The following is a 27,582-nucleotide window of genomic DNA, read 5'->3' as shown; positions in this document are numbered from 1 at the left end:
TAGATTGACTTGTAGCTGATGTTGCAACTACAGTATGTTGGGAGCATTCAGAAAATATATATGACCAAAAAATGGTTGTTTTCTGTGGTTAAGGAAGTCTGCTTCTTAAAAAAACCACAAGCAAGAAATTATTTTTTTCAAGACTAAAATATCCTTACCTACATACACATTTACCAATATATCACTTATTAATTAATTATCATATCTCATAAGTTTGGTTAAGTTTCATTCAAAAGTTTTCTATTTTATTTTTTATTTTTATATAATAAATTATTAGTATGTTTTATTTTACGTTTATGTATTATTATTTTATTTATTATATCACGTATTATTCTGCACAACTAGAAAAAATATAACAACAATATTTTTGCAAGATTAGAAAAAGAAAAAATAATAATTAAAGATTTTAGCCCTCCAAAAAAGTATAATATTGATTTAAAATTTGAATATATACATTTTAATTTAATAAAAACATTTTTTTTTTTTGCAGTAGCTATTAAAAATAATTTCTATCCATAAAATAATCTTAATACATCATTGATCATACTTGTCTTTTTTCATAATTCATACTTTGACTCAAACAGGCTCTAAATATAGTTAGAAACAAACACTCCTTTTAAGTCAAAGTGTTCTGCGGTGTTCAAAGTGTTTTTTCTTTCTATATGAAAAGAAAAATATTTATTCAGAATCTCATAAAATAGGCAATATTCCTTAAATAGTAAAAAAACAACTTTGACCGTAAATTGTATTCCAATAAAATATTTTCCTATATATTTTTTACTATAAATCCTATTTAATACAAACTGAATTCTAAACAAATTTGGTTTCCTCTATTCTTTCTTTATAACTATTGCTAATCCTAGCTAAATAGAATTAGTCACAATTTTGTTGAATTAGCTACACAAAATTTGTTTGTCACTAATTTCTGATTAGTGATCATAAAGATGAGGATAGCAGTAGAAGGGTGTATGCATGGAGAATTGGATAAAGTGTATGCCACATTATTGGAATTGCAACAAATTGAGAATATAAAGATTGATCTTCTTATATGCTGTGGTGACTTTCAGGCTGTTAGAAATAACAAGGATTTGGAATGTGTAAGTGTGCCATCTAAATATCGAATTATGAACTCTTTCTGAAAGTATTACTCCGGAGAAAAAACAGCACCATTGCCAACCATATTCATAGGAGGAAACCACGAGGCCTCGAATTACCTTTGGGAACTTTACTATGGAGGATGGGCAGCACCTAACATGTACTTCCTTGGATTTGGTGGTGTGATCAAGTTTGGGAACGTTCGTATTGGTGGCCTTTCTGGAATTTATAACTCACATGATTACGAAAAAGGGCATTATGAGAATAAGTTACCTTATAGTGAAAATGATGTTCGATCCATATATCATGTTCGCGAGTATGATGTTCATAAGTTATTGCAAATTGACGAACCAATTGATATCTTTCTGTCGCATGATTGGCCTGCTGGCATTACTGACTGTGGGGACTTGAATACTCTTCTTTGTCAAAAAAAAGATTCGCGTAAACTTGAGCTAGAGATTCATGAAGGAACTTTTGGTAGCAAACCTGCTGCAGAGTTATTGAGAAAGTTAAGACCTTGTTACTGGTTTTCTGCACATATGCATTGTAAATTTGCTGCTTTAGTTCAGCATGGTGATGAGAAGGATAGTCGTTGCACGAAATTTCTAGCTCTCGATAAGTGCCTTCCTGGTAGAAAGTTTTTGCAAGTTATTGAAATTGAGTCTAGAACAGGACCTCATGAATTTCAGTTTGATGAAGAATGGTTATCTATCACAAGAAAGTATAATGATGTCTTGCCCTTGACAATGAGTAACGCGAATTATGACAATATTATTCATGTTGACATAGAAAAGTGTCGTCAGTTTGTAAGAAATAAACTACGAACAAGAGGATCCAAGGTGCCATTTGAATTTGTTCAGACTGCACCATGCTACAATCCTAATTCTCAACCTGTTGCTAATGGTCAAGTTAACCCTCAGACAGAAGCTCTTTTACAGTTTCTGGAACTCGAGTATCGTTTTACTTAGTAAAATGCCAGAATCAGGGGAGCCTGATCAAGTGCACGCGAACCTTTTTAGTTTGAATAAAGTATGTAACAAGTTTTGCATGGTTATTTGGTTGTTGATTAGAGTTCCAGGCATTAGTAGCGTAGAAATTAGTTATGCAAGGTTTAGTTATTCATGTATTAGTTATGCGAGATCATGCTAGACCACATATTGAAAATCAGTAAATCGCGATAAGAATATCATAATCCTCTTGGTATCGCACTGGTGTGCGTGTGCTATGCACCATGGGAAATTAATCTTTCCATACACTCAACTAAGAGCTACTGAGATGCTCACTGTTCTTGAAGGTTCACTTCAAGTCCTAAAGGCCGATGAGTTTGATTATCCCTATTGAACTCGTTCACTACCAACATAACGTGGAATATGGGATGTTGTTGTTACTGTTGGTGATACTGTAGGTACTATTCCTCCGATTTTCTATGAATGGTTTCATTAAGGTTTTGCAAGAAAATCAATCGAAAGTCATATCACCAAAATATTTATAGGCTAACACACACGAAAAATTGAAAAAAATGGTCTAATTCTTGTAAATTGGCCCGTAAATGTCGAAAATGGACTCTAAAAATTGTGAGACTGTACTTATTGTTCCCCTAACTACCTACGGAGGGTTTCGTAAAGATTTCACAAAGAAATCATCTGGAAGCTATTTCATAAAATATTCATAGGCTAACTCACACGAAAAACTGAGAAAATCGTCTAATTCCTATATATTGACCCATAAATGTCCAAAATGAACTCTAAAGATTGTGAGATGGTATGTACTTCTCTCTCAACTCTCTAAGGAGGGTTCCGTAAAGATTTCGCATATAAATCGTCCGAAAGTCATATCAACAAAATATTCATAGGCTAACACACACGATAAATTGAGAAAATCACATAATTCTTGTAAATTGACCCGTAAATGTCAAAAATGGACTCTAAAAATTGTGAGATTGTACGTACTACTCCCCCAACTACCTATGAAGGGTTCCGTAAAGGTATCACAAATAAATTGTCTGTAAGCTTTTTCACCAAAATATTCATGGGTCAACACACACGAAAAACTAAAAAAATTGCACAATTCCTGTAAATTGGACCCTAAATGTCCAAAATGGACTCTAAAAGTTATGAGATTGTACATACTGGTCCCCCAACTCCACTCGAAGGATTCCGTAAAGGTTTTGCAAACAAATCTTTCAGAAGTCATATCACCAAAATATTCATAGGCTAACTAACACACGAAAATTGAGAAAAATCGCCTAATTCCTGTAAATTGTCTTTAAATGCCCAAAATGAATTTTAAAAATTGTGAGGTTGTACGTACTGCTCCCCCATTTTTCTACGGAGGGTTCCGTAAATTTTTCACAAAGAAACTGTACCGAAACCATATAATCAAAATATTCATGGGTGTTACACACAAGAAACTGAGAAAATTGTCTAATTCTTGTAAATTTGACCCCTAAATGCCCAAAATGAACTCTAAAAGTTGTGAACCTGTATGTACTGCTCCCGGCTCCTTACGAAGGGTTTCATAAAGGTTTTGCAAAGAAATTACCCGAAAGCCACATTACCAAAATATTCATGAGCTAACACACACGAAAAGTTGAGAAAATTTCATAATTATTGCAAATTGTCCCCTAAATGACCAAAATGGACTCTAAAAAAATTGTAAGATTGTGCGTACTACTCCCCTAACTCCCTACAGAGAGGTCTGTAAAAGTTTCGTAAAGAAATCTTCTAAAAGCCATATCACCAAAATATTCAAGGGCTAACACACACGAAAAAATTGAGAAAATTGTCTAATTCCTGTAAGTTGACCCATAATTGCCCAAAGTGAATTTTAAGAATTGTGAGATTGTACGTACTACTCCCCCAACTCTCTATGGAGGGTTCCCTAACGTTTTTGCAAAGAACTCATCCGGAAGCCATATCACCAATATTCATGAAATAACACGCACAAAAAACTGAGAAAATCGCTCAATTCATGTAAATATCCAAAATGGACTCTAAATTTGTGAGTCTGTATGTACTGCTCCCCCAACTCCTATGGAGGGTTCTGTAAAGATTTTGCAAAGAAATCATCCGGAAGTTATGTCACCAAAATATTCATGGGCTAACTGACGAAAATCGCCTAGTTCGTGTAAATTAATCGCTATGTGGACTCTAAAAATTGTGACATTGTACGTGCTCCCCCCCCACTCCCTACGGAAAGTTTCAGAAATGTTTTTGCAAAGAAATCATCCGAAAGTCATATTATCAAAATATTAATTAGCTAATTATTACACAAAAAAAATATGAAAAAATCACCTAATTTCTGTAAATTGACCCTAAATGTCCAAAAGAACTCTAAAAATTGTGAGATTGTACAACCTGCTCCCCCAATTCACTACAAAGGGTTCCGTAAAAGTTTCGCAAATTAAACATCTGAAAGTCATAGAACCAAAATATTAATGAGCTAACACACATGAAAAATTGAGAAAAAACGTTTAATTTCTGTAAATTGCCCCCTAAAATTTCTCAAAATGGACTCTAAAATTGTGAGACTATACGTACTGCTCCCCCAACTCCCTACGGAGGGTTCTATAAAGGTTTCACAAAGAAATCTTCTGAAAATCATATCGTCAAATTATTCATGGACTAACACACATGAAAAACTGAGAAAATGACCTAATTCCTGTAAATTGAGCCCTAAATGTCCAAGATGAACTCTAAAGATTAATCATGAACTTTTTCTTATTATCAATCATTTTAATCTTATTGCCATATTTTGTGAGTAATAGTATAATAATAAAAAAGAAATACTAAATTAGCACAAATATACTTTTATAAATATAATATGATACTTTATTGTTGTTAAAATACTTAGTAGGTCTCTAGCTAAGTAGCTATAGATTACAAATATTTTTCATTTTATTTTAAATTTATAGAATAAGAGTTAAAAATAAAATTGAGTTTGATATATTTTGAAAAAAAATATTTGAAATAATCTTCATGCTTGATTTTAAAAGTGAAAATTGACTTAAAAATAGATTATAAATACAACTTCAAAGAATTCAGATTTTTCATGAACCGATATGTCAAATAAAGTAAAATAATTTTTACACAACTTTTCCATTAATTATTTACAATTTGTTTTTCTGGTAAAAAAAACTTTCATTTTCTTTTTGCCCTTTCCCCTAAAACCCTCACTCTTTTACCTGCACTTTGGCTGGGTTCCATTAAAACCCTTGGAGCAGAGCTCTGAAGTAGAAACTGCAAACGAGCAATCGGCCTGAAAATTTGGGCTTCAAATCGTAAGACTTCTTCCGCTTTAGTTTCAGTTGTTAAGTTTTTGATTTCAGCAAAAAAAGTTGTTTAGATTTGCTGATGTTTTGAAACGATTGGATTTTTCATCTTCGTTTGAATGCTTCACTGTAAAATATGAGAATCAAATAGAAGGGGAGTCTTGACGTAACTGATAAAGTATATGACCCGGAGGTTATGGGTTAAGTGGTGGAAACCGCCTCTTGTAGAAATGCAGGTTAAGACTCTGTACAATACACTCTTGTAGTCCGGCCTTTCGTGGACCCACATATAGTGGGAGGTTTAGATCACCGGGCTCTAGAAGGAACCAAATAATCAGCATTCACTTAAAGATAGAATTTGGGGATCAAAATGGTATGCTAGTTTTGCAATGCTTTAGGGCTTTGATTCCCGATATTCAAATTTTTGCAATGGTTCAGTTGTGTTGGAGATGAGAAGAAAGAATGATTTGGTTTTGGAAGAAAACAATTGAAATGATGAACTATGAAGAGAAGTGCATGCTAGGCATTTTTGCTTTTAGTTTTCTTTTGTGTACTTGTGTTGATTTCTAGATTGTAGAATGCGGAAAGATGGAAACAAATACTATGATTCGCTAAATACTTAAAAAGTTTCTATGCTTCTCTAAATGATACTGTGTGGGAATGGCCAGCTACGAAGCTTTATTCTTGAAATGTGGTTGGAATAAAGCAGAAATTTGTAAGGGAACTGCCACTCGTACTTGTGTATGTATACCTGCATCTTTCTCATTACATAAACATGTCACTTTCTGGATACAAGCTGCTATTGATGGTTAATAGTTCTACTTGTATATTTGTGTAAAATTGCTCTTAAATTAGTCCCCCCACTAATTGTGCTTTATACCTTGTTATGGCAGGGGAAAAGAAATCATCTTGCATTGTTTTGACTCCCATCCTTGCTCCTGCTACAATCTCATTGTTTCTGTCTTTGTTCAGCTGGAAATTGATTGGCAGGAGGTATGGGTTATGATTCTACCATGTCCAATACGACAGAGGACTCAAACCAGGGAATTGACAAGCAGCACCTTGCTTCTCCCATTAAGAATTTGGTGGACAAGTATCAACTTGTTCCAGAATTCCTAAAGGTGAGAGGTTTGGTGAAGCAACACTTGGACTCCTTCAATTATTTTGTTAGGACAGAAATAAAGAAGATTGTCCGAGCGAATCAGGAGATTAGATCAACATTGGACCCCAATATTTATCTTAGGTACAGGGATGTCCACATTGGTGAACCATCAATGGTTTTTGATGCTGTAACTGAGAAATTATGTCCACAGAAATGCCGACTATCTGACCGTACCTATGCGGCACCAATTTATGTCACCATTGACTACACGACAGGAAGTCATGGGCAAACATCAGTGTCAACAAAGAAGAATGTTATCATTGGAAGGATGCCAATTATGCTTAGAAGCAGTTGTTGCGTGCTATATGGGAAAGATGAAGATGAACTAGCAAGACTTGGAGAATGCCCACTTGATCCCGGAGGATATTTTGTAATCAAAGGCACTGAGAAGGTAATTTTAATTCAAGAGCAGCTCTCGAAGAACAGGATAATCATTGATACAGATAAAAAAGGTTCTGTACAAGCATCTGTTACCAGCAGCACAGAAAAAACAAAGAGCAAAACAATTATAAAAATGGAGAAAGAAAAGGTATACTTAGAGTTGAATATGTTCAAAACCAAGGTCCCCATAATGGTTGTCATGAAGGCTATGGGAATGGAGAGCGATCAAGAGGTTGTGCAAATGATAGGAAGAGATCCTCGGTTTAGTGCTCTGCTTTTGCCATCAATCGAGGAGTGTGCAGATCTCAAGTTGTATACACAACATCAAGCACTGGAGTTCCTCGAGAGTGACAAGATGCTTAAAATGCCTTCATATTCTACTGGCCCAGTTGAGAAGGGAGCCCGAGCTTTGAGTATTCTTCGTGACATATTTCTTGCAAATGTTCCAGTCCATCAACATAATTTCCGCAAAAAATGCATATATGTTGCAGTAATGATGAGGCGCATGATGGAAGCAATCTTAAACAAGGATGCAATGGATGACAAGGACTATGTGGGGAACAAGAGATTGGAGCTGTCTGGTCAGCTACTATCTCTCCTTTTTGAAGATTTGTTCAAGACGATGAATGATGAAGCTAGGAGGACAATCGATACTCTTCTAGCCAGGCCAAGTCGCTCCAGTCGTTTGGACATTTCTCAATACATAGTCAAAGATAGTATTACTATGGGCCTGGAGAGAACCCTATCTACAGGCAATTGGGATGTTAAACGATTTAGGATGCACAGGAAGGGCATGACTCAGGTTGTTGCTAGGCTATCATACATTGGATCATTGGGTCACATGACAAAGATCTCACCACAATTTGAAAAGTCTAGAAAAGTTAGTGGTCCTAGAGCACTGCAACCTAGCCAGTTTGGCATGCTTTGCCCTTGTGACACACCAGAAGGTGAAGCTTGTGGATTGGTGAAAAACTTGGCCTTGATGACTCATGTTACGACGGATGAGGATGAGCGCCCGATCATGTCTTTGGTACAGTTTCTATTATTTATGTTCCTACCGCCTGGTATTTAAGTGTGTAATGAAGTCGGACAAGTAGTATCGTGAATTTTTATTTGGTTATTTCTTAACTCTGAGCTTTTACACTTGATATTATATATCTCAAAATCACAAGCAGAATATGATCATTATAAAAGTTAAAACCAGAAGTTGAGGATTATGTTTAGAAGCTTTCATGGAAACAAGGAAGCCCAGAAATGTGATTGTTTCTTGTTAATCTTTCGATCCCAATGTTTTGACCATAGTACTACATAAATTTTTATATTAAACTAATCTACCTGTGTTATAGTTACTGTACCTTTTTAAGAATATTCTGTCATGATTTCTTTAGTACTTTGTTGCTTCTTCACTCTTGTAATTTTCTTTTTTTGAATTGCTTTTACTTGAGCCAGGGTTATCTGAAACAACCTTTCTACCTTCCGAGGTAGGGGTAAGGTCTGCCTACGCACTATATGTTGTAAACTAATCTACCTGTGGAATGTTATGTATTAGTTTGTTTTTCGTAGGAGAAACAAGTGATGAAAAAGTGTAAACTCTAATTGAACTGGTGAATACGACATAAAGACAGCTCCTTATGTAGGATTTCTAGATGAGAATATGAAAAGTTTTATCCTTGGGATTTCTATTATGGGAATATTCTCATGTGTAATCTAGATATAGCATAGCAATCTAATTCTTCTTATCTTAGCTTGATTGTTTCCTTGAAAAAAATCAATCAAAAGAAAAAGCACGGGGATGATAATTTCTTCTATGTGACTAGGAGCTTGTTAATTGTTGAAATTTGCCCAGCGGGATTTGATGGGGTTATAATCTCCGAAATGTAATTTGCTGATTGTAATCTTGTGCTCTGTAATGATTTCACATATCTTTGTATTTTCCTTATCATACTTTCTATGTTTTAAAAACAGTTTTGCACTTAGGGCCCGTTTGGCCATGCGATATGATATCATGATATGGAATCATGATATGGTATCATGATATGGAATCATGAGATGAAATTGAAGGTTTGTTTGGACATGTGATATGGAATTTTTGTGTTGTATATTTTCTCATAAACATAAAGATCCCACAAGTTGTAAAACTATTAAAATAGCCCCAATTGTTTATTCAATCTTATCAAATAAACAAAAATTATAGAATCGCATAATAAATTATTACAAAGTTATTTGTTCTTCACTTAAATAATTGTTTCATTTAACTTTAATTTAATTAAAAAAATTAAACATAAATTGTACTTGATATGCTCATATCTCTCAACTACTCTTACAAATAACCTATAAAGTAGAAAAAAAACATACATTAGTGAGTAAATATTAACTTAGAAGTTAAATGCACTAAGATAAAAATTAACAAACATCACTAACTTCTAACTATTTACCAGAAAAATCAATAGTTAAATATTATTGAATAACGAAATTTTAAAAAGTTGCCACAAGTTTGAGTCAAAAACACTTCTAATAAAATTTAATCAAAAAAATTATAACTAGTCCACTTGACTAAATATTAATAACTAATTGATCAAATTTTCCCAAGTCCTCAATCAATTGGACTTGATATCCTTCAGTCATGTGAACGAACATTTTGCAAATACTAAGATTAAGAAAGTGCGGCACCGCCAATGAAAATTGTCTTTTATCAATATTATGCTTAGTCATAAGATTAAGACGTTTTTTTTTATTATGAAAAATCAAAAAAGTATTACTCCCTTTGTTCTCATTTATATTCACCAAATGAATTTCTACTTTATCATTTATATTCACCAAATTTAAAGTGATAATAAATTTTATATTGGTGAGAATAATAAATTTTAAAAAGTAATGATGTGATTATAAATTTTATTTACATATGAAACAAATGGTTAGTAGATATAAATGTGGGGTTGTTTTAACAAAATATAAACTCATGGATCAATTATTGTATTAAAATATCTCAAATCATGATATGGAATCATGTGATTCCATATCAGGGTTTTTGGAGAATATGGTATCACCTCTCATGATATGGAATCATGAGATGGAATCAACGTAAAATCGTATGTCCAAACGCTGATTCCATCTCACGACACCATATCGTGATATGGTATCGCATGGCCAAACGCCTACTTAGGATCAACATGATGAAACTTGTTGGTATCACAGGCTCTGCATGCTATACTTATTTAGGGGTTGCTTTGGTACTATGATATTGATAACTTTGGAAGTGTATGCTAGTAGAAAATGTTGAGAAATTTTAGTCTCGAATATTGGAATGTGACAGGTCTTAATGGACCGAAATGTATAGTCAAGAATGAGGAGAACCATACTCTCCTTGCTTCATGTTGGTCTTCGTAATTCGTAGAGAGTTGGTAAGGGTCATGTTGAAAAGTGAGCTCAAAGAAAGTGAGACTGTCATCATCTCCTTAGGCCTTAATGGACTGACTTACCTGGTACAATTGATGGTAGTAGGCTGTAAGAGATAGTTAACTTCCTATTTTGTATTTTGCGTTAATAGCCACAGAAAAATCCAACTTTTCAGTTTGTGCTAGTTTCAATTAGTAAAGTTCCCACTTCATTTCTGTGACATGTGGAACAGTGCTACTGCTTGGGTGTTGAGGACTTGGAACAACTTTCGCCAGAAGAACTTCACATGCCAACGTCCTATCTTATCACATTAAATGGACTTATTCTAGGCAAACACAAGAGTCCTCAGGTATGTTCGAAGTGGAACAACTATATTTCTCAAATTTCTGCATCTGAAGTTAGGCTTGTTGTTTACCTTTCACTAATAATCTGTTCTTTTAATCAGCGATTTGCTAATGCAATGAGGAGGCTACGGAGGGCTGGTAAAATTGGGGAGTTTGTAAGCATCTTTGTGAATGAAAAGCAGGTAATTTGACAGTTGGTTCTTTTGCATCTCCGTCCTAGTATTGATTTTGTCACTTGATAAAACTACCTATACTGGGGTTGAATCCCTTTTGGTTCAAGCTGCCAGGATGAAGACTGGATTCAGAGCCTTATAGACAATTCTTATATCTCTGGTAGTTTTTGGTTAGCATTGCTCCACCATAGTGATGCTGTTAGCAAAATATTTGCATTTTTCCTCTTTGCTTTTATCATTTGAAATATGATTTGAATGATTACATTTAAGTCAGAGGAAATCTCTTGCAGCGTTGTGTCTACATTGCTTCAGATGGTGGACGTGTTTGTCGTCCGCTTGTCATTGCTGACAAAGGTGTTTCCAGGATCAAAGAGCACCACATGAGAGAGTTGAGGGTACTCATCTTACCTGGATCTTACTTCTGAGCTGTATGCTTTCATGTCAGTTCCACATCTGATCTGATTTTTTTTGTTGAAGGATGGTGTGCGTGACTTCGACAGCTTTCTAAAGGATGGTTTGATAGAATATCTTGATGTCAACGAGGAGAACAACACATTGGTCCGTGTCAAGCAAATGATAAGTGCATTTTATGTTAAAGAGTATTAATTACTCCAGAACTGACTGCAATAATGCATGTTTCTCAGATTGCTCTATACGAAAAGGAGGCGACACCAGAGACGACACATATTGAGATTGAGCCTTTCACAATCTTAGGTGTTTGTGCTGGTTTGATACCTTATCCTCATCACAATCAGTCCCCCAGGAATACCTATCAGTGTGCTATGGGTAAGCAAGCTATGGGAAACATTGCCTATAACCAGTTGAATCGGATGGATGGTTTGCTCTACCTTTTGGTGTATCCTCAACGCCCTTTACTGACTACAAGAACGATCGAGCTGGTTGGGTATGATAAACTAGGGGCTGGTCAGAATGCGACTGTTGCTGTGATGAGTTATAGTGGCTATGACATTGAGGATGCAATAGTAATGAACAAGTCTTCTTTAGATCGAGGTTTTGGGCGTTGCATAGTGATGAAAAAATATTCAGCCATATGTCAGAAGTATGAGAATGGCACATCGGATAGAATAATTAAACCACAGCGTCAAGGATTTGAAGCTGATAAGATGCAAATTCTGGATGATGATGGAATGGCTGCTCCAGGAGAAACTATTCGAAATCATGATATCTATATCAACAAGGAGTCCCCTACAGTCACGAGGACTCCAGTCACGTCTCCTATGGGTTTGCCAGATAGTGCATACAAGACAAGTAGACAAACTTATAAAGGTCCTGAAGGGGAGACAGCTGTTGTTGATAGAGTGGCTCTTTATTCTGATAGAAACAACAATTTAAGCATCAAATTTATGATCCGTCATACCCGTAGGCCTGAGATTGGTGACAAATTTAGTAGTAGACATGGGCAGAAAGGAGTCTGTGGCACCATTGTACAACAGGAAGATTTTCCATTTTCTGAACGTGGCATTTGCCCTGATCTTATTATGAATCCTCACGGATTTCCAAGCCGAATGACAGTGGGAAAGATGATTGAGCTCCTTGGAAGTAAAGCTGGAGTTTCATGTGGTAGGTTTCATTACGGGAGTGCTTTCGGAGAACCCAGTGGTCATGCAGACACAGTTGATGCTATCAGTGAAACTCTGGTAAAGCATGGATTTAGCTACAATGGCAAGGATTTTATTTATTCAGGCATTACTGGTATGCCACTACAAGCATACATTTTCATGGGGCCAATATATTACCAAAAGCTTAAACACATGGTCCTAGACAAAATGCATGCCCGTGGGAGTGGACCTCGTGTTATGATGACAAGACAACCTACCGAAGGGAGGAGTAGAAATGGAGGTTTACGTGTGGGAGAAATGGAACGTGATTGTTTGATTGCATATGGTGCCAGTATGTTGATATACGAGCGCCTGATGATTTCCAGTGATCCATTCGAGGTTCAGGTTTGCCGAAAATGTGGTTTATTGGGATATTACAACTACAAGCTGAAGACTGGCATTTGTTCTATGTGCAAGAACGGGGAAAATATATCTACGATGAAGTTGCCTTATGCATGCAAACTCCTATTTCAGGAGCTCCAATCAATGAATATCGTCCCACGATTAAAACTTGCCGAGGCCTGATTATGGTGTCATTTGTATTTGGAATATGATTCTTCCTTATAGATGGTTTTCATAGCCAGATCAATTTAGTTGCTTTGAGTTCCCTCTAGAAGAAGTAATTTATTCTATTTCTATATATACATAACTTGGCAGTGATTATCTCACAAACAGTGGTACTTATGGTTTCTATATGAGCAATGTGAGTGTTCTTTCTGCTGTGAGAAGAATAGTGCCTTCTTCCTTTGATTCATAGCTAATTTTTCTCAATGTGTTTTTTCCTTCAATGATTTTGCAGCATATATTGACCTTTATAATTCCCATTTGATAAAGTTGGCAAAATGTGTTTTGAGACAAGAAAACCTCCATTTGTTGTCTGGTGGTGAAATTTGGAGACATGAACATGGCAAAGATAGTTCATTTTGGTCCATAGTACACATTTTAAGTGTTTACTTCCTAAATTAATTTGAGACAGTACCACATCATGTTAGCCTTTCTGCAGATTGTTTAGTTTCTACCCTCGTTCTCTTATCAGAGGTTTATGTCCATGTCCCCCTCTGCGTTTGTAACTTTTTGGATGTTATAGACATGGTAGGGGTCAAGCCTAACCCCCCACACCGTTAAGGTGAGGGGTTAGTTTTTTTTCTTTAATCAAAGCAAATGTTTAACTCACAATTAATAGTACTATTACAATTTCAAGCTATTGAATCAAACAATTGTACATACAAAATTAATACAACCAAACTAAGTGACAAATAACACACTTTTGAAATTTCCATATTTGCTGTTGCTTTAGAACTTTGATTGTATCTGAGCAACAACAGTTTCATCAACTGGAAAAGCCTTGGCAAGAATATCTGTTGCTATAGCTGGTTCTGATCCGAAAACTGCATTAGCAATGCTTATAATACCAGGATTTTGACTACTCAAAGCAGCAACAGCAACAGCATTTCCATATCCCACATTGCGTTGGTAGTGAACAAGTCCAATTGGAAAAACAAACACATCGCCTTTTTTAAGGACTTTAGTAATAAGGCGATTTTCAGGATTTGAAGTTACAAAACCAACTTGAAGAGAAACTTCAAGGACTGTGAATATTTCAGTAGCTCTTGGGTGAGTGTGAGGAGGATTAACTCCCCATGGTGCATAGTCTACGCGTGCCAGTGAGATACCTAGAGTGTTCAGTCCTGGTATTTGAGTCGCATTAACACGTGTTACCTTAGAGCCAAAAGTGTTTGATGTGTTTCCAGCAAAATGTAGGCCACTGAAGAAAAAGTCCTCTGAGATAACAGACTTGGGATCTTTGCAACCTAAGCCATTTACCTTGACTGAAACAATGGGAAAAATGCATTGAGTAAACTCATCAAATCATTGATCTTCTAGTCCTAATATAATACTCCCTCAGCTTCGTTCAAGTTTATATGACACACTTCTCTTTTTAGTATTCCAAAGAACGACACAATTCAAAATTTGAAAACGATTGTCCTTACACTTCTTCTTTGGCCTTAATGAGAAGCTCTTAAACTAAACATATGTTATGACATGTTTAAGTTCACAAGTTTCAGAAGTCTTTATATTTTTCTAAAATAAACTTTGTGCCGACTCAAGCTATGTCAGATAAATTGGCACAAAGGGAGTATATAACAGGAAAATGAGATTCTTATCGCGATTTACTGTTTCACAATACCTGTGCTAGCAGGATCGGCCACGCAGAAATCTTGCATTGGACTTGACTCAAAAGCTAACACAGCACAGCAGAAACTTACGACTTTCAGATTTAGCAGGAGAAAGTGCTTAGCCATTTCAAGAACTAAAGAAAAGAAGCAAAACAACAATATTAACTACGCCTCAGTTCCAAACTAGTAGAAGCAAAAGTAAGGAGAAAATATTGGAAGAGAAGGAAGATGTTTTTGTGAGATGATATGACTGATAAGATAGTTTCCTTATATAAAAGAGAAGAAAGAGTCTATGTATGCAAAGGTATTTTGAGTTTTGGTGAGTAATTTGTATCTTTTTGAAAAGATTGTGAAGGGCCGCCCAAGCACAAATGAAGACTTTGACAACAATTAGCTGTCATTTGCAGTGATGATATAATTTGCAGAAACAAGTCAAGAATAAGAGGTTAGCTGGCTCAGGACAAAAGGAAATGGTCCAAAACACTAATTTTTAAGGATAATAAGTGTGATTTTTGAATACCTCAGATGGACAATTAGACGATTTGTTCACAGAGGCGGAGCTAGAGTTCTTATAAAGGGTTCAGCAGAACTCATTAACTAGCTTTGGCAGAAAATTATTTCTATAAAATAATTTTCCCTTATACACTCTATCCGACCCCTTTCACTCGTTATTTGCATTTCCCAGCCAGTAATGCTGTAGTGCCTATGCCAAGGACGCATGGAACAAAGATACCAATGTACCATAGGAATCATGATGTATCCTTTCCCAGACAAACTGAAACCATGCCCTTTGAACATCTCAACACACATTTATCACAGATTATATTGCAGTAAGGAATTACGGAGAATGGTAAATATAGAGAGTGTGATAATACAGTATCCTAGTTTTATGATTCTAATTCAATTTTATGCATTTTGAGTTACAAAACTACCTATGGTATCACAAGTCATATCAGGAATAGTATGTCAGTTCTGGTCATCAAATAAATTGAAGCTCAATCTGTTATTTGGCAATAAAGCTGGTCAAGAATACTGTACAAGAGTTCATGCAAACTCTTTAGGACAAATGTTACCTTGTCAAAAAGATTTTGAATCACTCGCGTTTAGTATTTTTTCATGATTTGATTTCATGAGTACAAGTATAAGTCATGAAGACTGTAGATACTACCTTATGAATGATTTGGTTGAACTATTTAAACGATGTTGCAAGTCATAAAGATGGTGTTGCAATTCAAATCATGTTGACATATACTTATATTTTTCACATTAACTATGGTACAGTTTATTGCAGAAGGCATCTGATGTCATGAAGACTACACAACAATGGACAAGATGCTTTCTTATTACAATAGTTACTCTCTATTAACTGATCTCAGAGGGCTGTGTTAGAGTTCATTGTTTGGATTTTAGGCTGATTTTGAGGTGATCGCGATGGTTGTCCTAGCTGATTAGAATACTAACAAATTTGGTTCTTGACATATGAAAAGTTCGAGTGACTCAAACTTACTATAGTTTCTCAAAAGGATCAGTACTTGTATTGTATCTACTTTTTCTAGTTAATCATCTCATCACAACATTTTGGGCCATTCACATTCCAATGAACTTTTTACTTTCAAGAAATTAAGTGAAGAATGAAATCAAAGTGCATACAACATAAAAGCTCTAGAACAAATAAATTGATACAGACATTCCTCTAGTGATTATCTGTTAACGAATCACACAGTAAATGAATAAATATCTCACTCCTTTATCACCGCACACAAGAAACAAATGCTCTCAAGCTTCCATAGGTCTGTTTGTAAGTAAACTTTCCGCTTAAAATTTTGATTGTGTCTGAGAAACAACAGTGGCATCAACTTGAAATGCCTTGGCAAGAATATCTGTTGCTATAGCTGGTTCTGATCCGAAAACTGCATTGGCAATGCTTATAACACCAGGATTCTGACTACTCAAAGCAGCAATAGCAACAGCATTTCCATTTCCCACGTTGCGTTGGTAGTGAACAAGTCCAATTGGAAAAACAAACACATCGCCTTTTTTAAGGACCTTAGTAATATGGCGATTTTCAGGATTTGAAGTTACGAAACCAACTTGAAGAGAACCTTCAAGGACTGTGACTATCTCAGTAGCTCTTGGGTGAGTGTGAGGAGGATTAATTCCCCATGGTGCATAGTCTACGCGTGCCAGTGAGATACCTAGAGTGTTCAGTCCTTGAATTTGAGCTACATTGGCTGGAGTGACCTTAGAGCCAAAAGTGTTAGATGTGTTTCCAGCTAACTGTAGGCCACTGAAGAAGAAGTCCTCTGTGATAACAGACTTGGGATCTTTGCAAGATAAGCCATTTACCTTAACTGAAACAATAGGAACATAAAATACAGTGAGCAAACTCATTAATTACTGATCTTCTAGTCCTAATATAATATTCCATGTATTCCAGTTTATGCAACACATTTTTCCTTTCTTCATTTGTTCCAAAAATAATGACACACTTCTAAATTTGGAAACAAAATTTCTCCTGTTACACTTCATGAGAAGTTGTTTTAACTGCACAAATGTTATGACATGTTTCAAATGTTTTTATTTTTTCCTTAAACTCCATGTTGATTCAAACTACATCACATAAATTAGAATAGAGGGAGATTATAAGAGTTAAAAATGAGATACAGATCGCGATTTACTGATTTGCAATACCTGTGCTAGTAGGATCCGCCACACAGAAATCTTGCATTGGACTTGGCTCAAAAGCTAACACAACACAGCAGAAACTTAGTACTGCTATTAGATTCAGCAGGAGAAAGTGCTTAGCCATTTCAAGAACTAAAGAACAAAAGCTAGGAGAAGAAAATATTAGAAGAGAAGAAAGATGCTTTCCTTTTTGTGGGATGAAGTGATTGATAAGATAGTCTCCTTATATAGAAGAGAGGAAGTGCTTCAGGCATGTTTGGAGTTTTAGCGAGTAATTTGTGTCTTTTTTTGAAAATATTGTGAAGAGCCGTCCAAGCACACATGAAGACTTTGACAATGAGTAGCTGTCATTTGTAGTGATAAGACAAGAATAAGAAGTTAGCCGGCTTAGGACAAAGGAAATGGTCCAAAAGACTAACTTTTAAGGATAATAAGTGTGATTTTTGGATACCTGGTCAAATGGAGGATTGTTCACAGGACGAAGCTAGAGTTTTATTTACGGGTTCAATAGAACTCATTAACTAGCTTTGGCAAAAAATTACTTCTATAAAATAATATTCCTTTCCACTCTATCCCCTTTCACTGGTTATTCACATTTTTCCAGCCAGTAGTGCTGTAGTGTCTATGCCCCGGACACATACAACTACGATACAAACATACCATATGAATCATGATGTATCCTTTCATATACAAATTGAAACCAAGCTCTTTGAACACCTCAACATGCATTTTTCACAGATTATATTGCGGTTAAGAATTACGGAGAATGCTAAAGTTAAGAGAGCAATAATACAGCATCCTAGATAGTTTATGATTCTAATTCCAGTTTAAGCCTTTTGAGTTACAAAACTACCTATGATATCACAAGTCATATCAGAAACACCTCAATCTGTTATTTGGCAATAAATCTGGGCAAGAATACTATAGAAAAGTTCATGAACACTCCTTATATGACAAATGTTACCTAGTCAAAAAGATTTTGAATCAGTCGCGTTTACTAAATTTTTATGATGTGATTTCAGTACGCAAGTATATGTCATGAAGGCAGTAGGCATTACCTTTTAAATGATTTAGTTGAACTATTTAAACTATGTTGCGATTCTAGTCATGTTGATATATACTTAAATTTTTTACATTAAATATGGTAGAGCTTGTTGCAGAAGGCATCTGATGTCATGAAGACTACACAGGAAAATATGTTATCTTATAACAGAAGTTACTCATCATCGAGTGATAACACCAATCTGGTTATGCTTATTTTTACTCAGCTCATGTCATCTGGAGCAATCTAAAGGCAGTTTAAAATACATTTTACCTAGCCAATTGTGTATATAATTAGTTCAAGTTCTTTTATCAGTTAATAGTTTAGTGTAGTGGTTCTTGATGTCTAATAATTTCTATTAACTGATTTCAAAGAGCTGCATTAGAGTTCACTGTTTGGATTAGAAACTAACAAATTCGTTTCTTGATATGTGAAAAGTTCAAGTAACTCAACTTACTATAGTTCCTCAAAAGGATCATTAGTTGCATTGTCTCTACATTTTCTACTGAATCATCTCATCACAAAATTTTGGTCCATTCACATAGTAACAGCTTTAACTTTCAAGAAATCAACTGAAGAATGAATATATTGAAGTACATACAATATAAAACCTCTAGAATAAACAAATTATCACACAGTAGACAAATAAACGTCTCACTCCATTATCACCACACACGAAAAACAAATGCTGTCAACTCAGGTCTGTTTGTAAGTAAACTTGCTGCTTAAAATTTTGATTGTATCTGAGCAACAACAGTGGCATCAACTTGAAAAGCCTTGGCAAGAATATCTGTTGCTATAGTTGGTTCTGATCCGAAAACTGCATTAGCAACGCTTATAACACCAGGATTCTGACTACTCAAAGCAGCAATAGCAACAGCATTTCCATTTCCCACGTTGCGTTGGTAGTGAACAAGTCCAATTGGAAAAACAAACACATCGCCTTTTTTAAGGACCTTAGTAATATGGCGATTTTCAGGATTTGAAGTTACGAAACCAACTTGAAGAAAACCTTCAAGGACTGTGACTATCTCAGTAGCTCTTGGGTGAGTGTGAGGAGGGTTGATTCCCCATGGTGCATAGTCGACGCGTGCCAGTGAGATGCCAAGAGTGTTCAGTCCTGGAATTTGAGCTACATTGGCTGGAGTGACCTTAGAGCCAAAAGTGTTTGATGTGTTTCCAGCTAAATGTAGGCCACTGAAAAAGAAGTCCTCTGCGATAACAGACTTGGGATCTTTGCAAGATAAGCCATTTACCTTAACTGAAACAATAGGAACATAAAATACAGTGAGCAAACTCATTAATTACTGATCTTCTAGTCCTAATATAATATTCCATGAATTTCAGTTTATGTGACACATTTTTCCTTTCTTCATTTGTTCCAAAAATAATGACACACTTCTAAATTTGGAAACAAAACTTCTCCTGTTACACTTCATGAGAAGTTGTTTTAACTGCACAAATGTTATGACATGTTTCAAATGTTTTTATTTTTTTCTTAAACTCCATATTGATTCAAACTATGTCACATAAATTAGAATAGAGGGAGAATATAAGAGTTAAAAATGAGATACAATCACGATTTACTGATTTGCAATACCTGTGCTAGTAGAATCCGCCACGCAGAAATCTTGCATTGGACTTGGCTCAAAAGCTAACACAACACAGCAGAAACTTACTACTGCTATTAGATTCAGCAGGAGAAAATGCATAGCCATTTCAAGAACTAAAGAACAAAAGCTAGGAGAAGCAAATATTTGAAGAGAAGAAAGATGTTTTTCTTTTTGTGGGATGAAGTGATTGATAAGATAGTCTCCTTATATAGAGGAGAGAAAATGCTTCTTGCATACAAAAGTGCTACGAGTTTTAGTGAGTAATTTGTGACTTCTTTGAAAATATTGTGAAGAGCCGTCCAAGCACACATGAAGACTTTGACAATGAGTAGCTGTCATTGGCAGTGATATGACATCGTTTGCAGAAAAAAGTTTGCCGGCTTAGGACAAAGGAAATGGTCCAAAAGACTAATATTTTAAGGATAATAAGTGTGATTTTTGAATACCTTGGATGGACAAATGGAGGATTTGTTCACAGGGCGGAGCTAGAGTTTTAACTATCGTTTCAACAGAACTCATTAACTAGATTTGGCAAACAATTACTTATATAAAATTATATTTCTTTTCCAGTCTATCCCCTTTCACTGGTTATTCACATTTTTCCAGCCAGTAGTCCTTTAGTGCCTATGCCCCAGACACATAAAACAACGATACCAACGTACCATATGAATCATGATGTGTCCTTTCACAGACAAATTGAAACCAAGTTCTTTGAACATCCCAACATGCATTTATCACAGATTATATTGCAGTAAAGAATTACGGAGAATGCTAAAGTTAAACTGTAATAATACAGCATCCTAGCTAGTTTATGGGTCTAATTCCAGTTTATGCCTTTTGATTTACAAAGCTACCTATGATATCATAAGTCATATCAGGAACACCTCACAATCTGTTATTTGGCACTAAATCTAGGAAAGAATATTATACAAGAGTTCATGAACACTCTTTAAGAAAAATGTCACCTTGTCTAAAAGACTTTGAATCAGTTGCGTTTAATATTTTTTTATGATGTGATTTCAGTACGCAAGTCTAAGTCATGAAGACAGTAGGCATTTACCTTGTAATTGATTTTATTGAACTATTTAACGATGTTGCAATTCAAGTCATATTGATGTATACTTAAGTTTTTCACAATAATTATGGTACAGTTTGTTGCAGAAGGCATCTGGTGTCATGAAGGCTACACAGGAAAAGATGTTATCTTATAACAGAACTTACTCATCATCGAGTGATAACACCAATCTGGTTGTGCTTATTTTTACTCAGCTCATGTCATCTGGAGCAAGCTACAGGCAGTTTTAAATACATTTTACCTTGCCATTCGTGTATATAATTGGTTCGAGTACTGTTATCAGTTAAGAGTTTAGTGTAGTGATTCTTGATGTCTAATAATTTCTATTAACTGATTTCGAAGAGCTGCATTAGAGTTCACTGTTTGGATTAGAAACTAACAAATTCGTTTCTTGATATGTGAAAAGTATGAGTAACTCAAACATACTATAGTTCCTCAAAAGGATCATTACTTGCATTGTATCTACTTTTTCTAGTGAATCATCTCATCACAAAATTTTGGTCCATTCACACAGTAACAGTTTTAACTTTCAAGAAAATTAACTGAAGAATGAATATATTGAAGTACATACAATATAAAACCTCTAGAATAAACAAATCATCACACAGTAAACAAATAAATGTCTCACGCCATTATCACCACACACAAAAAACAAATGCTGTCAACTGAACTCAGGTCTGTTTGTAAGTAGTCTTGCTGCTTAAAATTTTGATTGTATCTGAGCAACAACAGTGGCATCAACTTGAAAAGCTTTGGCAAGAATATCTGTTGCTATAGCTGGTTCAGATCCGAAAACTGCATTAGCAATGCTTATAACACCAGGATTCTGACTACTCAAAGCAGCAATAGCAACAGCATTTTCTTTTCCCACGTTGCGTTGGTAGTGAACAAGTCCAATTGGGAAAACAAACACATCGCCTTTTTTAAGGACCTTAGTAATATGGCGATTTTCAGGATTTGAAGTTACAAAACCAACTTGAAGAAAACCTTCAAGGACTGTGAGTATCTCAGTAGCTCTTGGGTGAGTGTGAGGAGGATTAATTCCCCATGGTGCATAGTCGACGCGTGCCAGTGAGATACCTAGAGTGTTCAGTCCTGGAATTTGAGCTACATTGGCAGGAGTGACCTTAGAGCCAAAAGTGTTTTGATATGTTTCCAGCCAAATGTAGGCCACTGAAGAAAAAGTCCTCTGCTCCAACAGACTTGGGATCTTTGCAAGCTAAGCCATTCACCTTAGCTGAAAAAATACAGTAAGAAAATTCATCAAATCATTAATCTCCTAGTCTTAATATAATACTCCCTTAGCTTCGTTCTAGTTTATATAACACACTTTCCTTTTTAGTCCTTCAAAAAAGAATGCAACTTCTAAATTTGGAAACAAATAGCTTTACACTTCTCAATTTACCCTAAATGAGAAAGTGTTATCAGTTATCACCACACAAATGTTATGACATGTATAAGTCCACAAGTTTCAAAAATACTTATTTATTTCTTAAACATGCTGATTCAAACTATGTCACATAAATTAGAGCGGAGTGAGTGTATAAGAGGAAAATGAAATTCTTATCGCGCTTTACTGGTTTGCAATACCTGTGCTAGCAGAATCAGCCACACAGAAATCTTGCAATGGACTTGGCTCAAAAGCTAACACAACACAGCAGAAACTTAGTACTGCTATTAGATTCAGCAGGAGAAAGTGCTTTGCCATTTCAAGAACTAAAGAACAGAAGCTAGGAGAACCAAATATTGGAAGAGAAGAAAGATGTTTTTTTCTGTGGGATGAAGTGATTGAAAAGATTTGTCTCCTTATATAGAAGAGAGAAAATTCTTCATGCATGCAAAAGTTCTTTGAGTTTTGGTGTGTAATTTGTCTTTTTTGAAAATATTCTAAAGGGCCGTCCAAGCACACATGAAGACTTTGATAATGAGTAGCTGTCATTTGCAGTGATATGACATCATTTGCAGAAAGAAGTTGGCCGGCTTAGGACAAAAGGAAATGGTCCAAAAGACTTATTTTTAAGGATAGCAATGTTATTCCTTAATACTTCGTATGGACAAATGGAGGATTTGTTCACCGCAGAGCTAGAGTTTTAATTACGGGTTCAACAGAACTCAGGGACTAGTTTGGGGGTCAAAACTCTGTATCAGCACGTAAACATTAGATATGGAAGCCATCGAGACACAGATTATATGTTCACAGGATTTGATAGAAATAATTTCGAAAAATAACCTAATGCAAAAATCACATTTTCATTGAGCAAATCTAACTTGGGAATATTTCACATATATGAAACCTACATAGTGGTTTAGCAAGGGGAAAACCGAAAATGAAAGAACAGAGGTGCATCAGAAGTATCACTGGAAAACATAAATATTCCATCAAACTACAAAAGATGCAAACAAAATTTCAGGACTAATCACTAGACGATCCATCATCATCTTCATGCTGTGCCACAACTTTCTCGAGAAACCTTTTCCTTACTCCATCCAGCACAGCTTCTCGGGACTGTTCCTTCTTACTACGCCCATCGTTTAGAACAGGATCTGACTGGCAGAGTGTCAATGCAACACCTGAAGTAAAGGAATGCAGATCTATGAGAGCGGGCCAGCAGAGAGTAGAGAACATATAACAAAGTACTTAGCACCAGCTCATCTATTGTAGAGAAAATGCGAAGGAACTTAAATAAGTCACATGTAAATTGAAAAACAGCAGAACATGCCAAGTCTGCACTAGCTGGATCATGAAAGAGAGATGGATAGCCTTTCGTTTTACGATAAAACAGTTGACTAATTACCTTTTCATTCTTGAATTCTAGTAGAAGCATTATAATAGTGAACAGAATGGCGTACCTTAGATGAGTGAAGCTGAAATTAAGATGAACCATCATACAAGATTACACAAGATAAAAAAAATGACTGCATACAAGAGAAGGTGCAAGTATCACACATCTAGGATGATAAAACGTCTCTTGAGATAGGTTGATCAGGTCATACACAGATCTCCAAATGCATCGGTCAGTACCGATTGAAGGTATTAAAAGAGGCCGAGATAGACTAAAAATACAAGGAATGAAGGTGTCTCAAAAAACCGATTATGTCTAGCATCCGTGCAGAATTGTGCGGAGGTTAAGTTAATGGAAGCAAAAGATCCACATATGCCCTACTGACTAGTTGGAATTCAGGCTTAGTCATGATCATATGCTTATATTAGGCCCAGTGTTGCTAGAAATCTTTTTAACCGGTTTAGATATTTGTATGTCAGTAGGAAATGTAGAGAGCATCTGGTGTTAAAGACCACAAATTAATGAATACAGAAATAAAGTAAGTTCAAATAGCGTGAAATGGATAGTGAGAAGTCATGTGTCGATTAGCTTGGGATAGAGGTGTAGATGCTGTTGTCATGAATTCTAGTAGAAAGGAAACTGCTTCTTTTCACCCCCACCCCACAATTAACACAATCCAAGATAAAAGATGGTTAGCGTGGTTATTTTCTACTATCATGAGAAACACGCTGATAGCTACCACACTCTTGAAGTAATTTCAGAAGGTATGAGCTAATTTCAGTAGTAGCACCACCTATGCACTCTTGGTGCCACTGGACCAACTCTGACAAAACAAGGAATAGAGACCTAATTCCATGTAGAATAAACAAAAGGTCATGCTCGAGTTTTACAGCAAGTATACAAGATCTTAAAAGGAATTCCCAGAAAAGAAGAATTTGCTTCTACATACAAGCCATCTATTGTGGCTTACTACCATATAACATCTGCATAAACAGCCTACACAAAATCTTCATACAGGAAATAGATGGAAACGGGCACAACACTGTAAGTGAATTCACCGAATTTCTACATCTCGAAACAGTAGTAAAAGGAAGTCGAGACAGAAAGTCAACAATTTCACTAAATCATGCAAAAAAAGAAAAAGAAAGAGAAGGATTGGGTAACAATGGGATAACAGCTATCAAGAAGAGGATCATACCTTCGGGTGTACATCTCCGACCAAAACTATGAAGTCCAACATAATTTGACTTTAGTGCACCATTGTGATACACCAAAACAGTTGGAAGATTACAATCTGGATAGTTCGGAATGCAATCGGTAGAGATAATTTTGACAAATTTTGTTACAGGGTATTTTGTTGCTAGTTCGTCTAAGCACTGCAAAAGTATCTGGCAGCCTGAGTATCTATAAAGAACATAAAGTGCTATCAGAATTACTGACATAGAGCTACAAGAGAGAAAAGAATAATGAAGAGATGAAAAATATTTCAAGCTCAAGACCATTGATGAAAGATTGCTTCACTGATGAAGAGATGAAAACATAAATTACCCATCCTTATACAGAAGCACAACCACCCAGATGTCTTCTGGAGCTTGGGAAACCTCCCGCACAAAATCTGATCCAGAAATTGGTATCACTGATCCAAATCTCACAACCTTAGCAACTTCTCTCATCTCGGCCATCCTCTTCTTCCTTCAACAACAACACAAGAAAGCTATATAAGAGATGCTCAATTTCATGTCAACTTGCAAGCTACATTACAATATTTCATCACCAAGGCAAACTTAAGTACTATGTCAGCATAATTGGATGTCCTTTTTCCTTATGATGCAAATACTGATTTAGGAAAAAAATTTGTTCACTATCTTCCATTATTTACTTATTTGGAAAAGCATTAATTGCAGGTGCACGTTTGCATTCTGTAGCTGATAACAAAGTAAAATTGAATTTGACCACGTGGAAAACGAGGCAGCAATATATGACTCCCAAAAAAAATTTATACCATAGGGTAGGAATGACGGCTTATATTGTCTAGTAGTTCATGGGCAACTCTCAGTTAATTAATTTTACAACACTCATTTTAGTCCAATGTTTTTAGTATATTATTAGGAAGAGAAAAGATCATATACTGCCCCCCAATCCCCCAGTTATGAAGCTACATGTGAAGCCTTTTCACTGATAACAAGAAAAGAGTATGGAAAATGATTCATCAAAATTGCTACATTTTTTGTAGAAGCAAGGAAGACGGTGATTCAATTGGTATTCCACTTTGATTGTACATCAAATCATGCAACTATAGGCCTATTCTGTTGGATCTTATTTGTTCCACTGGGCTGAAATAGCTCATTTTCCTTTTCCCTTGGCGGTATGGCTTGAGCTATGCCTTCTATATTCTTGCCAAGTTGCTATTACATTGATAGAAACAAGACATCTAGATGACAACTCAGAAATACTTATGTGGTGATTTTTTAAGGTGTGTTCCAAATGGAAGATATATCATTCAAAAGGTACAAATTTTAAACTATTTGTGTATAACCTCATACTGGTGAAGCATAAATCAATATCGTATTCCCAATTTTAAATCCCGCCAGCTTGCTCTCTCATTCCTACCACCTTTGCCTGTGCCTAGGATTCCATTTGGTTCGGATCCTGTTCTTGATCCAATATGGAGACAAGGTATGTTCGTGATATCCTTCATGAACTCGTTTAGGAATAACCAATTCATGGGGTGATTGGAGGGAGTATCACATGGGGGACTGTAACAAATCACAACGAGATATTTTTGCATGTCCTAGAAAATTTTATGTAGGTGCGAATTCTGTAACTTATAGTGAGTTAAGGCAGCAATCTATGATAACATCGGCTTTTCCATTATGAATGGCGCAGTTACCTCATTCATATACAACCACAATTTTTGTAGTTAGTTTTATGATATAAAAGAGCACATCATAGACTAGGTAACAGCTGATTTTTTGATTGACACTGAAGTTTCTGACACTTGAGGGGATCTACAATATCATGAAAAGAACAATTTGAATACTAAAAACTTAATAAAAGAAGAATCTTTACTAGATTCTCTCTCTCAAACAAGTGTCTACTAAAAACACAAAAAAAAATAGCTAATTCCATCAAATACACCTCAATTCAGCTGACAGGAATCCAGTGGAATTAGTCAAGGTGCACGAAAACTAGCCCAGACACTACGGTTTATAAAAAAAAAATGAATTGTCTAACATCCAATCAGCTGCAAACCCATTTCAATTAAGGTCCAAATCATCTATACTCATTACCCGTTTCAATCAAACACCAAATACTCCATCTTTTTCTAAGTAAAAAAGCAAATCAAAGCAAAATACCTGTATTCCTGAAGGAAGCGATCGTCATTGAGATCTGGGTCATCTTCAAGATCATCAAGCTCATCTTGAGTTTTCTCATCGATCCAATCTTTGTCTTTGGACTTTGAACCTTCATCCTCACCAGGTGTAAACGGGTCGGGCTTAAAAACAGGGGCTTTTGGAGGGAGATTTCCAAGCTTCCTCTGTATATCATCCCATTGTGTTGATGCTCCTTCAACATCTTTGTACACAAAATGATAATCCCCCATTTTGATTCTCTTTCTCTCTACCAGAAATTGAAGCTCAAAGATTTGCTGATTTACAGAATTTCTGGTAACCCTTCTACAATTCTTGACCCGGAAACCCGGTTCTGGAGATTTCGTTTCGTTTTTTTTTTGCCGGAGAAGTACCTGTATAATTCTAGAAATTACT

General features: G+C 35.6%; 5 protein-coding genes and 2 pseudogenes across 7 annotated transcripts; 2 read left to right on the top strand and 5 right to left on the bottom strand.

Moving 5' to 3' along the window:
• Positions 1-944: 944 nt before the first annotated feature.
• On the top strand, positions 945-6,178 carry LOC125865350 (lariat debranching enzyme-like; annotated as a pseudogene).
• LOC125864611 (DNA-directed RNA polymerase III subunit 2-like) lies at positions 5,238-13,176 on the top strand. Its single transcript, XM_049544633.1, has 7 exons — positions 5,238-5,374; positions 6,259-7,938; positions 10,537-10,653; positions 10,750-10,830; positions 11,112-11,216; positions 11,299-11,379; positions 11,466-13,176. Exons 2-7 carry the CDS (start codon positions 6,361-6,363, stop codon positions 12,963-12,965), a joined length of 3,462 nt encoding a protein of 1,153 aa, XP_049400590.1. The 5' UTR covers positions 5,238-5,374; positions 6,259-6,360; the 3' UTR covers positions 12,966-13,176.
• Positions 13,177-13,733: 557 nt separating this feature from the next.
• LOC125865528 (putative germin-like protein 2-3) lies at positions 13,734-14,748 on the bottom strand. Of its 3 annotated transcripts, none has more exons than XM_049545724.1 (2): positions 14,624-14,748; positions 13,734-14,264 (listed from the first exon to the last, which is right to left on the bottom strand). In XM_049545724.1, exons 1-2 carry the CDS (start codon positions 14,741-14,743, stop codon positions 13,734-13,736), a joined length of 651 nt encoding a protein of 216 aa, XP_049401681.1. In that variant the 5' UTR covers positions 14,744-14,748. The 3 variants fall into 3 exon arrangements, with proteins under 3 accessions (XP_049401681.1, XP_049401680.1, XP_049401682.1); XM_049545723.1 differs by having other exon boundaries at positions 13,734-14,269; positions 14,629-14,748; XM_049545725.1 differs by having other exon boundaries at positions 13,734-14,269; positions 14,635-14,748.
• Positions 14,749-16,432: 1,684 nt separating this feature from the next.
• Positions 16,433-17,426, bottom strand: LOC125865217 (putative germin-like protein 2-1). The gene is made up of 2 exons (XM_049545424.1): positions 17,309-17,426; positions 16,433-16,968 (listed from the first exon to the last, which is right to left on the bottom strand). Exons 1-2 carry the CDS (start codon positions 17,424-17,426, stop codon positions 16,433-16,435), a joined length of 654 nt encoding a protein of 217 aa, XP_049401381.1.
• Positions 17,427-19,069: 1,643 nt separating this feature from the next.
• On the bottom strand, positions 19,070-20,062 carry LOC125865218 (putative germin-like protein 2-3). Its single transcript, XM_049545425.1, has 2 exons — positions 19,945-20,062; positions 19,070-19,605 (listed from the first exon to the last, which is right to left on the bottom strand). The coding sequence occupies exons 1-2, from the start codon at positions 20,060-20,062 to the stop codon at positions 19,070-19,072; spliced, it is 654 nt and encodes a 217-aa protein (XP_049401382.1).
• Positions 20,063-21,732: 1,670 nt separating this feature from the next.
• LOC125865216 (putative germin-like protein 2-3) lies at positions 21,733-22,774 on the bottom strand (annotated as a pseudogene).
• Positions 22,775-23,258: 484 nt separating this feature from the next.
• LOC125865215 (uncharacterized) lies at positions 23,259-27,526 on the bottom strand. The gene is made up of 4 exons (XM_049545422.1): positions 27,172-27,526; positions 25,364-25,507; positions 25,014-25,219; positions 23,259-23,603 (listed from the first exon to the last, which is right to left on the bottom strand). The coding sequence occupies exons 1-4, from the start codon at positions 27,417-27,419 to the stop codon at positions 23,446-23,448; spliced, it is 756 nt and encodes a 251-aa protein (XP_049401379.1). The 5' UTR covers positions 27,420-27,526; the 3' UTR covers positions 23,259-23,445.
• Between the last annotated feature and the right edge of the window lie 56 nt (positions 27,527-27,582).

The sequence above is a fragment of the Solanum stenotomum genome, chromosome 5 (genome assembly GCF_019186545.1).
Source record: "Solanum stenotomum isolate F172 chromosome 5, ASM1918654v1, whole genome shotgun sequence".
NCBI classification, from domain to species: domain Eukaryota; kingdom Viridiplantae; phylum Streptophyta; class Magnoliopsida; order Solanales; family Solanaceae; genus Solanum; species Solanum stenotomum.
The sequence above is the reverse complement of the archived record's forward strand: the minus strand, read 5'-3'. Positions and strand labels throughout refer to the sequence as shown.

What these genes read in the sequence shown, in the direction of transcription:
- LOC125864611 (XM_049544633.1), top strand. Translation starts at nt 6,361, where the DNA reads ATGGGTTATGATTCTACCATGTCCAATACGACAGAGGACTCAAACCAG. An exon ending in GCAAACACAAGAGTCCTCAG is followed by an intron (nt 10,654 to 10,749) that starts GTATGTTCGAAG and finishes TCTTTTAATCAG; the next exon opens with CGATTTGCTAATGCAATGAG. An exon ending in ACGAGGAGAACAACACATTG is followed by an intron (nt 11,380 to 11,465) that starts GTCCGTGTCAAG and finishes CATGTTTCTCAG; the next exon opens with ATTGCTCTATACGAAAAGGA.
- LOC125865528 (XM_049545724.1), bottom strand. Translation starts at nt 14,743, where the DNA reads ATGGCTAAGCACTTTCTCCTGCTAAATCTGAAAGTCGTAAGTTTCTGC. An exon ending in ATCCTGCTAGCACAGGTATT is followed by an intron (nt 14,265 to 14,623) that starts GTGAAACAGTAA and finishes GTTTCAGTCAAG; the next exon opens with GTAAATGGCTTAGGTTGCAA.
- LOC125865217 (XM_049545424.1), bottom strand. Translation starts at nt 17,426, where the DNA reads ATGGCTAAGCACTTTCTCCTGCTGAATCTAATAGCAGTACTAAGTTTC. An exon ending in GGCGGATCCTACTAGCACAG is followed by an intron (nt 16,969 to 17,308) that starts GTATTGCAAATC and finishes CTATTGTTTCAG; the next exon opens with TTAAGGTAAATGGCTTATCT.
- LOC125865218 (XM_049545425.1), bottom strand. Translation starts at nt 20,062, where the DNA reads ATGGCTATGCATTTTCTCCTGCTGAATCTAATAGCAGTAGTAAGTTTC. An exon ending in GGCGGATTCTACTAGCACAG is followed by an intron (nt 19,606 to 19,944) that starts GTATTGCAAATC and finishes CTATTGTTTCAG; the next exon opens with TTAAGGTAAATGGCTTATCT.
- LOC125865215 (XM_049545422.1), bottom strand. Translation starts at nt 27,419, where the DNA reads ATGGGGGATTATCATTTTGTGTACAAAGATGTTGAAGGAGCATCAACA. An exon ending in CGCTTCCTTCAGGAATACAG is followed by an intron (nt 25,508 to 27,171) that starts GTATTTTGCTTT and finishes TTGTTGTTGAAG; the next exon opens with GAAGAAGAGGATGGCCGAGA. An exon ending in TCGGAGATGTACACCCGAAG is followed by an intron (nt 23,604 to 25,013) that starts GTATGATCCTCT and finishes CCTTTACTTCAG; the next exon opens with GTGTTGCATTGACACTCTGC.